The sequence below is a fragment of the Cebus imitator genome, unplaced genomic scaffold (assembly GCF_001604975.1).
Source record: "Cebus imitator isolate Cc_AM_T3 unplaced genomic scaffold, Cebus_imitator-1.0 Scaffold457, whole genome shotgun sequence".
In the NCBI taxonomy this organism is placed as follows: domain Eukaryota; kingdom Metazoa; phylum Chordata; class Mammalia; order Primates; family Cebidae; genus Cebus; species Cebus imitator.
In genome coordinates, this window is record NW_016107772.1 from 328,056 (window position 1) to 341,611 (window position 13,556).

The window sequence follows — 13,556 nt, forward strand, 5'->3', positions numbered from 1 at the left end:
AAAAAAAAAAAAAAAAAAAAAAAAAAAGGAGGCTGATGTAAGTCTTTGTTTCTCTATAGGTGAGGTGTTATTTTTCCCTCTGGCCTCTTTTAAGGTGTGTTCTTTATCATTGATTTTCTGAAGTTTGAATGTCCGATGTCTAGGCGTACTTTTTCTTTCCTTTTCTTTTTTGCATGTAACCTACTTGTGTTCTCTGAGCTTCCTGGGTCTGTGTCTGACATTAATTTGGGAAATTCTAAGTCATTATTACTTTAAATGTGGTTTGTGTTCCTTTGTCTTTTTCTTCTCTTTCTGGAAGTCCCATTACGTGTGCTGTATCTTTTGTCGATGTCCCGCAGTTCATGGATATTCTGTTCTTTCTTCCGCGGTCCTCGGTCTTTTTTCCTCTTTGCTTTTCAGTTTTAGAAGTTTCTAGTGACAGACTCTCAAGCTTAGAGATTCCTTCCTCAGCTGTGTCCTATTTGCTAATGAGCTCATCAAAGACATTCTTCATTTCTGTTAGGGTTTTTTATCTCCAGTATTTCTTTTTGATTCTTAGAATTTCCACTTTTCTGATTATATTACCCATCTGTTCTTATAGTTGTCTACTTTTTCCACAAGAGCCCTTGCATATTAATCACAGTTGTTTTAAATTCACAGCCTGATGATTCCAACATCCCTGCCATAGCTGGGTCTGACTCTGATGCTTGCTGTTTCTTCAAACTGTGCTTTCTGCCTTTTAGCCTGCCTTGTATTTTTTGCTAAAAGGCAGGCATGCTGCACTAGGTAAAAGAAACTTTTACCTTTTACCCAGAGGTAAAGAGGCCTTTAGTGATGTGGTGGTGAGGTGTGGTGGGAAGGGCTGCGTTCTACAGTCCTGTGATTAGACCTCAGTCTTTTAGTGAGCCTGGGCCCTGGGCTGTGAACTCAGGCTTTCTTTCCCTTACATGGGACAGGATGGCTGAAGGGACGGGAGTTGGGGATTTGTCTTCCCCCAGTTTGATTAGGCTCTAATAAAACCCTAGTGGATTAGGCCCTGGTAAAATAGTTTCTTTTGATGGTAGGCCTTGTTAAAAAGAACAGAATGTCCTGGCATATCTAAAAATGGTTACTTTGCCCTTTTGCTGTCGGAAGCATGAGGGGACTTTTTCTTCTATTTTCGCCATGAGAATGTAGTAAAGCTCCGAGAGGTAAAACTCACAAAAGTGTGGGGGTCCCCTTGTGAGGAGGTCACCTGTAACAAGGGCCCCCTGGAACTTTTAATTCTCATACCTGTCCGCAGTGAGTTTTAACCCATGTGTAGGTTCGTGTAGCCACCACCATGATCAGGACACAGAGCAGCCGGCCCCGCAACCAAGCTAAGACACATGGGAGCCCAACAGGGTCCCGCAGGCAGCGCAGAGCCTGAGGTACAGGGCCGGTGGGCTCTGGAGATGCAAGGAGCAAGCTGGGCACATCTCCGCCTGCTCAGACCACCTCCCCAGGGCCCAGCCCTGCACATAGCCCTGAGGTCCTGGGGCGCATCCCATCTGGCTGCACCAGGGAAGGGTGGCCCTTCCGTCGTGGCCACTGGCCTTGCTCGCTTTTATTCCATTTCCAGAGGAACCATGTGAAAGTTGGTGGGCTGTGTTTCCCTGCTTAGGCATTTGTGGTGGCAACCTGAGAGAAGGCCAAGGTAAAACCCATCGTCTTTGTGGCCCTCCCTCCACCTCCTCCTCTGCCCCGCCCCTCCCCACAAAGGTTCAGAGTGGACTGGACTCCCCTGACTCCTGCAGTTTCCTTGGCCTACTCCTTCCTGCAACCCCCGACACAGCTCAGGAGGAAGGGCTCGCAGTTCGGGAGTTAGTGCGTGTGCAGGAGCACCAAGCACTGCATTCCTGGGGCTCCAGCTGGTTCCACACCTTTGTTCTTGCCGTTACCGCCGTTACCTCAGATTGTATACCTTTCCCTCCTCTCTTTGCCTATCCAAATCCTACCTCTTTTCTATTTTGTTGTTATTATTATTATTATTATTTGAGATGGAGTCTCACTCTGTCACCCAGGCTGGAGTGTAGTGGCTCAGTCTCGGTTCACTGCAACTCTGTCACCCTGGTTCAAGCGATTATCTTGCCTCAGCCTCCTTAGTAGCTGGGATTACAGGCTCCTGCCACGGTGCCTGGCTAATTTTTGTATTTTTAGTAGATACGGGGTTTCTCCATTGTGGCCAGCTGGTCTTGAACCCCTGACCTTGTGATCCACCAGCCTCAGCCTCCCAAAGTACTGGAATTACAGGCGTGAGCCATTGTGCCCGGACTCTCCCTCACTTCTAGAGCTGGTTCAAGGCCAGCTTCTACCAGGGAGCCTACAGTGATCGTTCCTTCCTTGGAATTCCCTCAGCCTTTCCTAGTCATCAACAATTTCCTGGGGTGTGGCGTGCTTCCCTATGGACCAGGTATCCCAAAGGTTGGGCCCAGTCTTGCTTGCAGCAGGCATTGGTTGGAAGGAGACAGTGCTGGGAGGTGAGGAAATCCTGAAAGCCTGGAGAAGAGATTCGGGGTCAGACTTTGTCAGAAAGTGGGCACCTGTGCTCTGAGGGTAGGAGAGAGACAGCATCAGGTGCAGGCTGATCCAGCAACTGCAGAGCTTTAATGTAGACTCTGGAGGCAGTAATGCAGGGGCTGCGAGGGAATATGGAGGAGCCCAAGGAAGGAGTGGCTGCCAAGCACTGCAGTGGGAGGCCCTGGGCTTGGGTTCAACCTTGGAAGGAGCCAGCAGAGACCCAAGTTCTGATGATCTGACAGTGGTCAGACTGGCTGTCAGTGGTTGGGCTGATCACGGAGGCTGGTCCAGTGGCAGTCAGGCTGAGCGGGGTGCCCACAGGACAGTCCAGTAACCTCAGCAGGAGACAAGGAGGGGGTTGGTGAGTGCAGCTGCTGAAGAGGCTGGTGCTGAGGGCTGTCTCGGCAACAGCTCGCAGGCAGCCAAGGCTTGGTGCAGGGCATCCAGGATGGCCATGGGGCTGGGCCTCCCCTCTGGATGGAAACAGCAGGCAGGGAGGGCAGGATCAGTCTGCAAACCTTCACCCACAGAGCCACTGACCCTCCTCCCTGAAACCCAGCCACTCTTGCCCCCTGTGCCCCTCCCCAGCCCTGTCCAGCTTCCTCGATCTGTGGACCACCTCCCCCTGAGGACCCCAGAGAAGGGGCTTGGGGCACACAATTTCTGATCTCCTCAATGGCAGGGACTGCTCAGGACAGTGGGCACACCTGAGTTCTGCCCGTGGTGCCTGGGGAGGTCAGCGAGCAAAGGGCTCTTGGTTGCCCTGTCAACCTGTGAAGCCCTGTGAGGCGGGAGCTTGGCCTGGCTGTGCCAGGCATAGGCTGGCACTCCTGCAGTTCTGCTCCCTGAACTTCATCTAAACACTGGGGCTGTGCTACTGAGTGCTTAGGGGAGATGCCCCAGCCTCGGGCGCTGCTAGTGCTTGACCCCTGCGCCTCCTCTCTTCCTCCGTGGGAAGAGGATAACAACTCCTTCCTTCTAGGGCCATTGTAAGGATTCAGGGGTTGAAAAACCCTTGGGGCATCTCCCCTGCATCTGGCTGAAGTGCTGTCAGTGGGCGCACACCTATCCCCTCACTGGGCTTCTGTCTGGCACTTCTTCCTGGGGCTTCTGTGCCTCTGCTCTTGGTAAAAGCCCCTTCAACTTTCTGAAGCATGCAGGGCAGGAATAACAAGATTGTTTAGCAGACAAAGCTCAGGACGGAGCATGCTGGAGTCTCCTCCTCAGGACAGCCTCCAGCCACTGCCTGGGCTCTGAGAGACTGGGGTGCTCTCCTACCGTGCGTGGGGTCCCTGAAAGCGTCCAGTGTGCCCAGCAAAATCTTCCCCAGGGCTCTTTTCGATATGTTCTTAAAAAGAAATGGAAACAGGGCTGGATCAGACGGTGGTGGCTGTGTCCCTGTTCAGTTGATGGGACCTGGTGGCCCCTAGGGGCTTCCGGGCAGCTACCTGGGGATGGATAAAGCCCCTCCCCAACCCTCATTCCCTTCTTGGCCCCCTACCCCTAGGCTGGCCATGTTGCGCTTCCCAGAGACTCTTGGAGGGTGAGTGGGACAGTGGGCAGGTTCACGTATGTAAAGATTACCATCTGTGCCCAGGTAGGCACTGGGAAATAACCCTGGCTAAGAGCATTTTTATGCATTTGCTCATTTTGACTTTATTTTATTATGTTCATTTTAACCAGCAGAGAAAAAGCAATGTTGGGAAAGAATCCAAAATTTGCCAAAGCCATCCAGCTGGGAGGTGGAAGGAACACATCATCTACCCTGAGACTGCATGGCCCATGGCCTCTGCTGGGAACCACTGCCCTTTCCTGCCTGGGCTGGCATTGGTCTCTCAGGGCCCATCCCCAGGTCTCTGCTTGCCCAGGATGTTTGACATTGGGCTGGACTTTCCCAGGCAGCCCGATGTACAGGGAAGAGCTCACTTCGGAGCCCCACAGGAAAACCTGGGTCTTCCTCTCTCTGATCCTTATAGCCTTTCTTCTTCCTTCTGCTGCAGTGGCTGGAACCTCTGCCTCACATGAAAACAGTGATGAGTCTGATTTTAATTTTAATTTAATTTCATTCTTTTTTTGAGATAAGGTCTTACTCTGCCAGCTAGGCTGGAGCGCAGCAGCACAGTCTCGGCTTACTGCAGCGTTTGCCTCCTGGACTTCAGTGATCCCCCACCTCAGCCTCCTAAGTAGCTGGGACCAGAGGCATGCGCCACAGTGCCCAGCCAATTTTTGTCTTTTTTTTTTTTTTAGAGATGGGGTTTCACCATATAGGCCAGGTTAGTCTTGAACTCCTGAGCTCAAGAGATCCACCCACCTTGGCCTCCCAAAGTGCTGGGATTACAGGCATGCACCACCACGCCCAGCCACATCTGATTTTAGGGGGATTCCTCTGAACACGTCACGAGTCAGTGTGAGATCTGCATGAAGTATTTGGTTGAGAGTCCTTATCTGGTGAAGGAAGATCCCTACTATTCTTAATTTGCTGAGGGATTTTATAATCAAAGGAGATTGAATTTTATTGACTTCCTTTTCTGCATCAATTGAGATGATCATCTGGTCTTTCTCCTTTAATTTGCAATGTGGTATATTTTGGCAATAGATTTTTAATATGGAATCATCCTTGAATTTCTAGGATAAGTCCAACTTGGTCATGTTGCATTTCTTTAAACACTGCCAGATTTGGTTTGCTAGTATCGTATTTAATAGTTTTATATCCATGTTTAAATGTCATGTTAGTTTATAATTTTCCTTTCTTGTCTTTCTTCTATTTATCCTCTTCTGGTTTTGAGAACAGAACCAGAAAAGGACACATACAAGAGTTTTATTGGCTTCATAAAATAACCTGGGTAGCTTCCCTCACCCTATTTTTGGTTGCTTTCTCTGAGCCTCCATTTCTGCATCTGTAAAATGGGATAACAGCTGCCCCCTGTGAGGAGGGCCTAGAGCCTGGTGCCTGACACAGCGGGGGCTCCCTCCCGCGAGCTCCTTTCCCTTCCCTGAGTGTGCCGCTCCCACGAGCCTACCAGGTCCCGGAGCCTCTGCAGGAGCAGCAGCACATCCACCAGCTTCTCCTCCAGCAGGGACAGCCGCACCCTCTCGGTCTCCACCATCTGTAGCTCCAGCCTCAGGTGCTCATTCTCTTCCACCTTCTGCTGCATCTCTGCCTGGGGAGAGAGAGGGGCTCAGTGCTTGCCTTGCTGGTCTCCCCTAGCCTTCCACGTGGCTGGATCAACTACTCTATCTCCCCGAGGCTAGTCTGAGGCCCAGAGAAGCTGAGTGTGTGGCCTAAAGCCACACAGCGGGTTAGACTGATAGAAGAGTTATGTATTTTGTTTCCTAGTCTAAGAACTCCATTCTCCCTTCTCTTCTCTGCTTTTGTTTCTTTTTAATAAATTAATTTTGGTGGCAAGCAGCAAAAACCAACCTGGCTAGTTTACACAGAGAGGAAATTTACGATAGGCTAGTGGGCAGATCCCAGAATGGCCTGGCAGCTGGAGAACCTCAGGAATGGCACAGGGTTGAGACAGTGGGAGTGTCCCAAGCCTCTTGTCCAAGAGTCATAGCTGAGAAGCACCCTCTCCAGCCATCCCCAACCCCTGGCACAGAGAGCCCCAGGAGAGGGGCCTGGTTGGCCCAGCTGGAGTCATGGACCCACTCTTGGCCAGGGGGGCCACCAAAAACATCAGTCCCACCAGGTAACACTAGGATGCCAGGCAGTCACAAAGTGCTATGTGGCCACTTGCCTTCTAAAACAGGCATGCCAGGCACAAGGCAGTCCCTTCCCCTGGCACCAATGGAGGGAAAGAGAAGCAGTGGAAAGTGTGGTGCTCCAGGGTGCTCAGGGTCCACTCTGGGCTTGGGCAGGAGGAGGGAAGGCCCAGTGCCTCCACTCTCTAGGGATGGGACTGGAAGTCCAGCTAATTCAGGGATCCTCCAAGCCCCCTGTTTCCTTGAAATGTTCTTGGAAAAGGGGTGGTGGCTATGCCCTTCAGGGCTGTGTGACTGCCATTTTATTTCCTGACGGCCCACAGCACTGCACCCTCCCCAGCCACAGGGGCTGTGACTTTCCTGAGAGGTGCCTGGGCAGGCAAGATCAAGGCCTCCAGGAAACCAGAGTGGTGGTGGAGAAAACGTAGAAATAACTTTCAACCTAGGAGACCTGCACAACACAGAAGAGTGCTAGAAACAGGGACAGCCGCGGCGCATATTTGCTGAGCGCTCACCACAAGTGTTCACCTGTTTGATACATGTAGAATAATACCATTATTATGCCCATTTCACAGATGAGGAAACTGAGACACAGAAGAGTTGAGTAACTTTTCCAAGGTCACACAGGCAGTGGAGTCAGGATTTGAATCCCAGCAGTCTGGCTCTAGCACATAACCGTCATGCCATGCTGCTTGGCATTAATTAGCAGCCTTCTCTGGGGAGTGAAGGGTGCCCCTACCCCAGTGCAGGGGTTCCAGAAGCTGAAAGTGGTGCAGACCTGATCTCACTGGAAGGTTTAGCTGCAGCCCCACTGGCTTGACGTGTGATGACATTCAACTTTGTTTCCTTTTGCGCTTTTCAGCAGAATGTGTGCATGGTCCTAGTGTTTGTCCACTTGTCCAATCTACTGCAGCGGTTCAGGGCCTGCTGCTTTCTGTCTTGGTCTCTGATTTCCCGCACTAAGAGGCTGGAGCCCAAACAGGCCCCTCTGCTCCCTCCTGCCCCCCCTCTGTGACTCAGCCCCTGCCCTCAGGGCACAGCTGTGTGGCTGCCTTGGTTCAAGGGGGGCACACTGGTGTGGATGCGGCACGGGCACCCAGCCTAGCCCACCTGACCTCTCTCAAACCGTTTCCTACGTCATTGGGTCCTTTGAGCATAAAATAAGACAAAGCACATCAGCACTGAGTATGTGGTTCATGGGTTGTACAAGTCAGCTGGTATCATTTTTAAAAAGTTATTTAAGAAACTAGGACTTCATCAGGCCATACATATGTGGCCTGTCTATAAAAAACAGTATAGACTTAGAATTTCACATGTATAAATTCAAAACTATTGGATATCAAAATAAATTTGTAAAAGTACAGTGGGCTCGGGCTTAGTGCAATGACAACTTTCAACAGCATTGCACACTTGGCTACTGCGGAATAGAGAAGTTCCTACAGGGTAGAGAGAATGAGAAATGCGAAGTAGTCTTATTGAGATGGAGACAGCTGGATGCCCAGCCTCCCTCTCCCTCTTCTTGCTACCACACTCCCTTTACTTTGGGAAACCACCCGCCTCCACTTCATCTGACTTTGGTGGCAATGCCAATCACTGAACCCGCCCACCACCACAGGGATTGGCCCAGGGATGGGCACATGACTGAGGTGGCCAATCAGAGTTCATCCCTGAGATTTCATGTACTAGGAGTGAGACTCATTTTCCCATGAGGGCTTTCCACATGGGCTGATGGAAGTCTAGGGCTGTTAATGGTCCTGCCTTCCCTTCCCCCATCATATGGAGTAAGCCCTTTTGAAGGAGGGGAAAGTGAGGCCACCTCCTCCAGAAAAACACAGCAGACAGATGGAGACAATTTGGTCTGAGTCCCTGGACCATACCATCTTGCTCTCAGCTCCATGTTCCACTAAATTCCTGTTTTAAAATCAAGCTAATTTGAGGTGGGATCCTTTAATTTGCAACCAAAAGATTTCTTATTAAATTTAAATCAGAGGAGCCTGATTTAAATTTAAATCTCCCTCTGGGCCTTGGTTTACTCATCTGGGAATGGGGCACAAGACTTGGCTGTGATCCCTCGGACCCTTCCAGCTGTGAGATCCTCCAGAATTGCTCCAGCCCTTGATCTCTGGGCTCTGCTGACCTCCTCCCCAGAGGTCCCCAGGGTCCTCCCACTACAGCCCTGAATCCCCAGCTGCTCCACCAGCATGGCAATGCAGGCCTCCAGCTCCCCCAGGGTTCGGGCATGGTCAGCACCGCCAAAGTGGCCAAAGTAAGTCATGAGCTTCTCCGCCGTCTGGTCATCACACCTGCAGCAAAGGAGAGGGCCCACATTGCAGGGAGCTGCTTCCAGAGCCCCCTCTGTCCAGCCTCAGAGGGGGTGGTGTTGTGGAGTCAGCCTCCGAAAGCAAAGCCAGGCCACAGCACCCATCTGCTCAGCACCTCCCGCGGCCCCCATCTCACTCTGGGGAAAAGCCCAAGGCTTCACCTTATCTGCCCCATGAGCTCTCTGATCTTCCCTCCCATCCACCTTGACTCACACTGCTCTAGCCCCAGTGGCCTCCTGGCGGTCCCTCTGATATGCTCAGAGCCTCTGCACTTGCTCTTCCCTCTTCCTGGAATGCTCTTCCCCCAGCGTCTGCATTGCTTATTCCCTCGTGTCCTTCAGGGCTCTGCTCAGAGAGGCCTTCCCTGCATCTCTGTGCCCCGCCTCTGTCCCTGCCTCTGTGATCTCTCTTCCTCATGCCTGTCACACTTGCTAGAGGATCCGGGAGAGGAGGCCACTGACTGGTTTACTGCAATTTTCCCCGTGCCTCAGATTTTGCCTGGCATGCAGGGGGTGCTTCATAAGTGCTTGTTGTTGACATGAAGAATTGGTGGTAACAACAACCCCAGAAAATCAATAGCATTTTATCATCCAATAATAACTGTTGCCCCCACGGGTGTTCCCACCCACTATGCGCCAGACACCTGTTACGCATTGTGTATCTTTGACCTCAAATCCTCACAGAGCCTTGGCCACACAAGTGTCACCATCTTATCTTAGAGATGAGAAGGCTGAGGCTCAGAGAAGCCAGGCGACTTGTTTGAGGCGTCCCAGGTGCCCTGAGCCTGTCCTCAGTCTCCGCCAGGGTGGAAGTGAGGATGAAACAGGGAATGGATAAGCCAGCACCTATCCGGGACCAGGCTGGAGAGCAGTGAAAACGGTGTGTGGCCAGGGGTGACGGGTTGGGGATGGGTCTGAGAGGGACGCTGGTGTCTGGGAGCGCCACGAGAGGTCCAGTGCAGTTGCTAGTGAGAAGGAATGAATGGGAATTCAAGCTAGCCATGAGCTGTGTCTTGGAATGTCATCCCACTTCATCCTCTACATGCTCTCGAGCCTTCCCACCTCCCCCTAAGGGACAAGGGGACAAAGCCACAGAAGGGCTGGGAGGTGGCTGAGCCAGGCCAACCAGCCTCCCGGGTGCTCTGGGCTTCCCTGGACACCTCTAGAACCTGAGGCCCACAGTGGCTGACCCTGGAGGGGCCACACACCTGCCTCCGCAGCTGGAGAGCCGGGCCAGCAGTGACTTGACCTCCGCTGCTGGTGTCCTCTGCTCCTCCTGCCACTTCTTCTCCTCCTCCTCCTCCTCCTCCTCGTCAGAGGCAGCCTGGCCCTCCACGGAACGGAACAGCTGCTCGTCCGCTGCTGGGGAAGCACAAGATGTGGGGATGAAGGACAGAGGGTGGGGAACCAGGCATCCCTCCCCAGGGGCACGTGTACAGCGCAGCCAGAGAGGAGGGCTCTGGGGCCATGTCCCCCTCCTTCAGATAGCCACCCCCCACGTTCCAGGCTCCGGTGCAGTGAGGCCACCAAGGCTGGTTCTGTCTCGCTGTAATGTGACCAGCCCAGGAGGGAAGTTAGAGCTGGCCAGTTAGAGGCCTTTCCTGGAACTTTGCACAGGGACACGGGGAGGGATGCCTTCTTTTTCTTCCTTCTTTCTTCTTCTTTTTTTTTTTTTTAATAGAGACAGGGTCTCACTCTGTCACCCAGGCTGGAGTACAATGTTGTGATGACAGTTCACCGCAGCCTCAAACTCTGGAGCTCAAGTGTCTTCCTGTCTCAGCCTCCCAAAGTATTGGGATTACAGGCATGAGCACCATGCCTGCTTCTTCACTGGTTTCTTTTTTTTTTTTCTTTTTTTTTGAGACGGAGCCTCTCACTGTCGCCAGGGCTGGAGTGCAATGGCGTGATCTCAGCTGGTGTGATCTTGGCTCACTGCAACCTCTGCCTCCCGGGTTCAAGTGATTCTCCTGCCTCAGCCTCACGAGTAGCTGAGACTACAGGCGCATGCCACCACGCCCTGCTAATTTTTGTATCTTTAGTAGAGACAGCGTTTTACCATGTTGGCCAGGATGCTGTTGATCCCTTGAGCTCGCGATCCGCCTGCCTCAGCCTCCCAAAGTGCTGGGATTACAGGCGTGAGCCACTGCACCCAGCCCTTCTTCCCTGTTTTCTAAGATGACACAAGCCAGGCCCTGTCTGTGGTCTCAGAGGTGTTATTTCCATTTTAGGCTGTGGCAACTCCAGTCAGTAAAGGCCAAGCTAGTCTCGTAGGAGCTGGGGTGGGCTTCTCACAGTATGGGCACCAGGATGGACAGATTTTCAGTGCTCAGGGAACTGCAGGTGTCTAGCATTTGGGGTAATGTGAAGGAAGCGGGTGTGACACATGTGACTGTCTATGGTTCCCCAATGTTGCTGAGCCTTGGTGGTGGGCTCCTGCCTGCCTCAGCATCAGGAAGCCCACAGGTGGCAGGTGTGGGGGTCCATGTGGCCCCCTGGTGTTCTGCTGCCCAACCTCGGTCCCCATCCCCATCCCCATCCCCACGGGAGTCCCGATCCCTCCTTTTCTGGTCCACCAAGCTCCAGGGGCACTTGAGGCAGGCCCAGCCAGGCTGAGTGCAGCCTCCTCTGTGACCAGTTCAGGAAGGGCAAGGGACCCAGTGGGAGCCACTGGAGTCAGCCCAAGACTTGGACACAAAACTTGCAGGGAAGAGAAATGCTCTCCATGCCTTTGGCCTGGGAGTTGGGAGGACGGGCCTGGGGCCGCTGGTGGCCATCTTGCCACTGTGAGGGGAGTGCCCACTGTGAAATGAATCACTGTAGAGCAGTGCAGGGCCAGGCGTCCAGATGGTGGCGCTGCTGACATTTCAGCTGTGCCTGAAGCCTGTGTGGACTTTTAAGTTACATGAACCAACACAGTCTCTTTTAACTTAAGCCGGTTTGGACTGAATGATCTGACACTGGAAGATAAACAATGTCCCAACTGATGCAGCTGTCAAAAACAAAACCAGGCTTATGATCCCCTCATACCCATACTGTGCCAGAGAATCACATGAAGAGATCGGGGGTGGGCCTGGCCATCTGTGTTTTTCTTTTTCTTTTTTCTTTTTTTTTTGAGGCAGGGCCTCACTCTGTCACCCAGGCTGGAGTGCAGTGGCGCAATCTCGGTTTACTGCAGCCTCGACCTCCCAGGTTCAAGTGATACTCCTGCCTCAGCCTCCCCAAGTAGCTGGAACTACAGGCACATGCCACCACTCTGGGCTAATTTGTTTGTATTTTTGGTAGAGACCAGCTTTTGCCATGTTGCCAGGCTGATCTTGAACTCCTGAGCTCAAGCGATCTGCCAGCCTCAGCCTCCCAAAGTGCTGAGATCACAGGTGTGGGCCACCACGTCCAGCCTGCATCTGTGCTTTTAAAGGTGACCCCAGCACCTGGGAGATTTGGGAACGTCTGTCTGCCTCGGGGTATCCTGACCTTGGACACCAGGCATTCAGCCTGGCTTTTCCACATTGGGCATGCTCAAGGTTCTTCTGTTCTTAGTAAAAAGTATCCTAGACCAAACAACCAGAGTCAAGGTGACTGTTTCATGACTTTTTGATTGTGTGAGTGTGTTTCCATTAATGACAACTTGTTTTGTGTTTTTTGTTCTGGGAATTCCTGATGCTGGGTTCCTGTGGGCTGGGGGCGGTGGTGGTATCGTTGTTGTCATGGCCATTAACACTGTCCTGGTGTCTGAGGCAGGGGCAGGTGAGGCGCTCTGAGAGTGTGTGTAGGTGGCGGAGGCCCCAGCACCTGCCCACAGCTGAGCCAGGTGAGCACCAGGTGTTGTCTTGGCTTTTCTAACTCCCCAGGGACCAGTCCCCTCCTTCCCTCCTGATGACTCCACACCGCCCAGATTCTCCAGCCCAAGTTCTTAGGATGCTGGGGCTGGGGAAAAGGGCCCCAGCCCAGCCCGAGTAGCTGGCAGGAGTCGGCTCTCTTTGGAGGTTGGTGGTAGCATGGATGCAGACAGGCCCATGAGAGCAGGGCTGGGCACAGTGGAGGGACCATGAGCCTGGCAGGAAGACTGGACACGCAGGGACAAACCTTCATCCAGGGCTCTGCTCCCGGAGCTGCTGTCTGACTGCCAGGCTCCCTCTGGAGTGGGGTCTGGGTCTCTGGTCCCAGCATCCTCAGGTTCATTACTCTTGTCTCCTGGCTCTGGGCTGGCTCGCTGGAGGGATGGGGGCTGGGAGTCCTCTGACCTGCAGAGATACAGGCGTGAAGGAGGAGAGTACGGGACCCTTCCACTCCCTACTCTACATGGGCAAGCCATCTATGAACAGCCATTATCACCCTGGCAGAGTCAGCTTCTCACAGTCCAGGAGGATGTGCTGGATATTCAGATTCCCAGCATCCCTTGCAGCTAGGGCACAGGCATGGAACCCAGTTTTAGCCAATGAGACTCAAGGCAAAAGGTTCTGGAACAGATTTTCATCCTTATAAAAAAAAAAGCACTAGGAAAGGAAATGCCCCTTTCTTCCTGCCTTTAGACATTGTCATGTGAGAATGTGATGTTTGAAGCTGCAGCAGCCATTTTGTGACAAGAAGAAAATGTCTGAAAGAATTACTGAGTAGTTGAACAAAAGCCTTAACGTCTTTTAGCTGCTGAGTCCACCAGTCCTGGGGCCACCCACCTCTGGACTTCTTCTTATAGGGGATTTTAAAAAAAAGTTTTGCTACGTTTTTTTTTTTTTTTTTTTTTAAGAGATAAGGTCCATCATCCAGGCTGGAGTGCTATGGTATGATCTTGGCTCCCTGCAGTCTAGACCTCCTGGGCTCAAGCAATCCTCCCACCTCAGCCCCACAATTAGCTGGGACTACAGGTATGTATCATCACACCCAGCTTATTTTCATATTTTTTTGTGAAGACAAGGTTTCACCATGTTGATTACGCTGGTCTTGAACTCCTGAGCTCAGACAATTTGCCTGCCTTGGCCTCCCAAAGTGTTGGGATTACAGGCATGAGCCACTGCAC

The 13,556-nt window shown here is 52.3% G+C and overlaps 1 protein-coding gene across 5 annotated transcripts in view; it reads right to left on the reverse strand.

Moving 5' to 3' along the window:
• Window positions 1–2,582: 2,582 nt before the first annotated feature.
• The window catches only part of EFCC1 (EF-hand and coiled-coil domain containing 1), a 43,319-nt gene continuing 32,345 nt past the window's right edge, over window positions 2,583–13,556 (reverse strand). Inside the window, exons 3-8 of one of the 5 annotated variants that reach the window (XM_017511944.2) lie at window positions 12,626–12,783; window positions 9,751–9,901; window positions 8,360–8,525; window positions 5,538–5,678; window positions 3,796–3,865; window positions 2,583–2,990 (exon numbers count right to left, since the gene is read on the reverse strand). In XM_017511944.2, the coding sequence (XP_017367433.1) occupies window positions 2,854–2,990; window positions 3,796–3,865; window positions 5,538–5,678; window positions 8,360–8,525; window positions 9,751–9,901; window positions 12,626–12,783 (823 nt within the window). In that variant the 3' untranslated portion in view covers window positions 2,583–2,853. Of the gene's footprint in view, window positions 2,991–3,795; window positions 3,866–5,537; window positions 5,679–8,359; window positions 8,526–9,750; window positions 9,905–12,625; window positions 12,784–13,556 lie in introns of all 5 variants that reach the window. The other 4 variants (XM_017511943.2, XM_037732599.1, XM_017511942.2 and 1 more) reach the window with 4 other exon arrangements.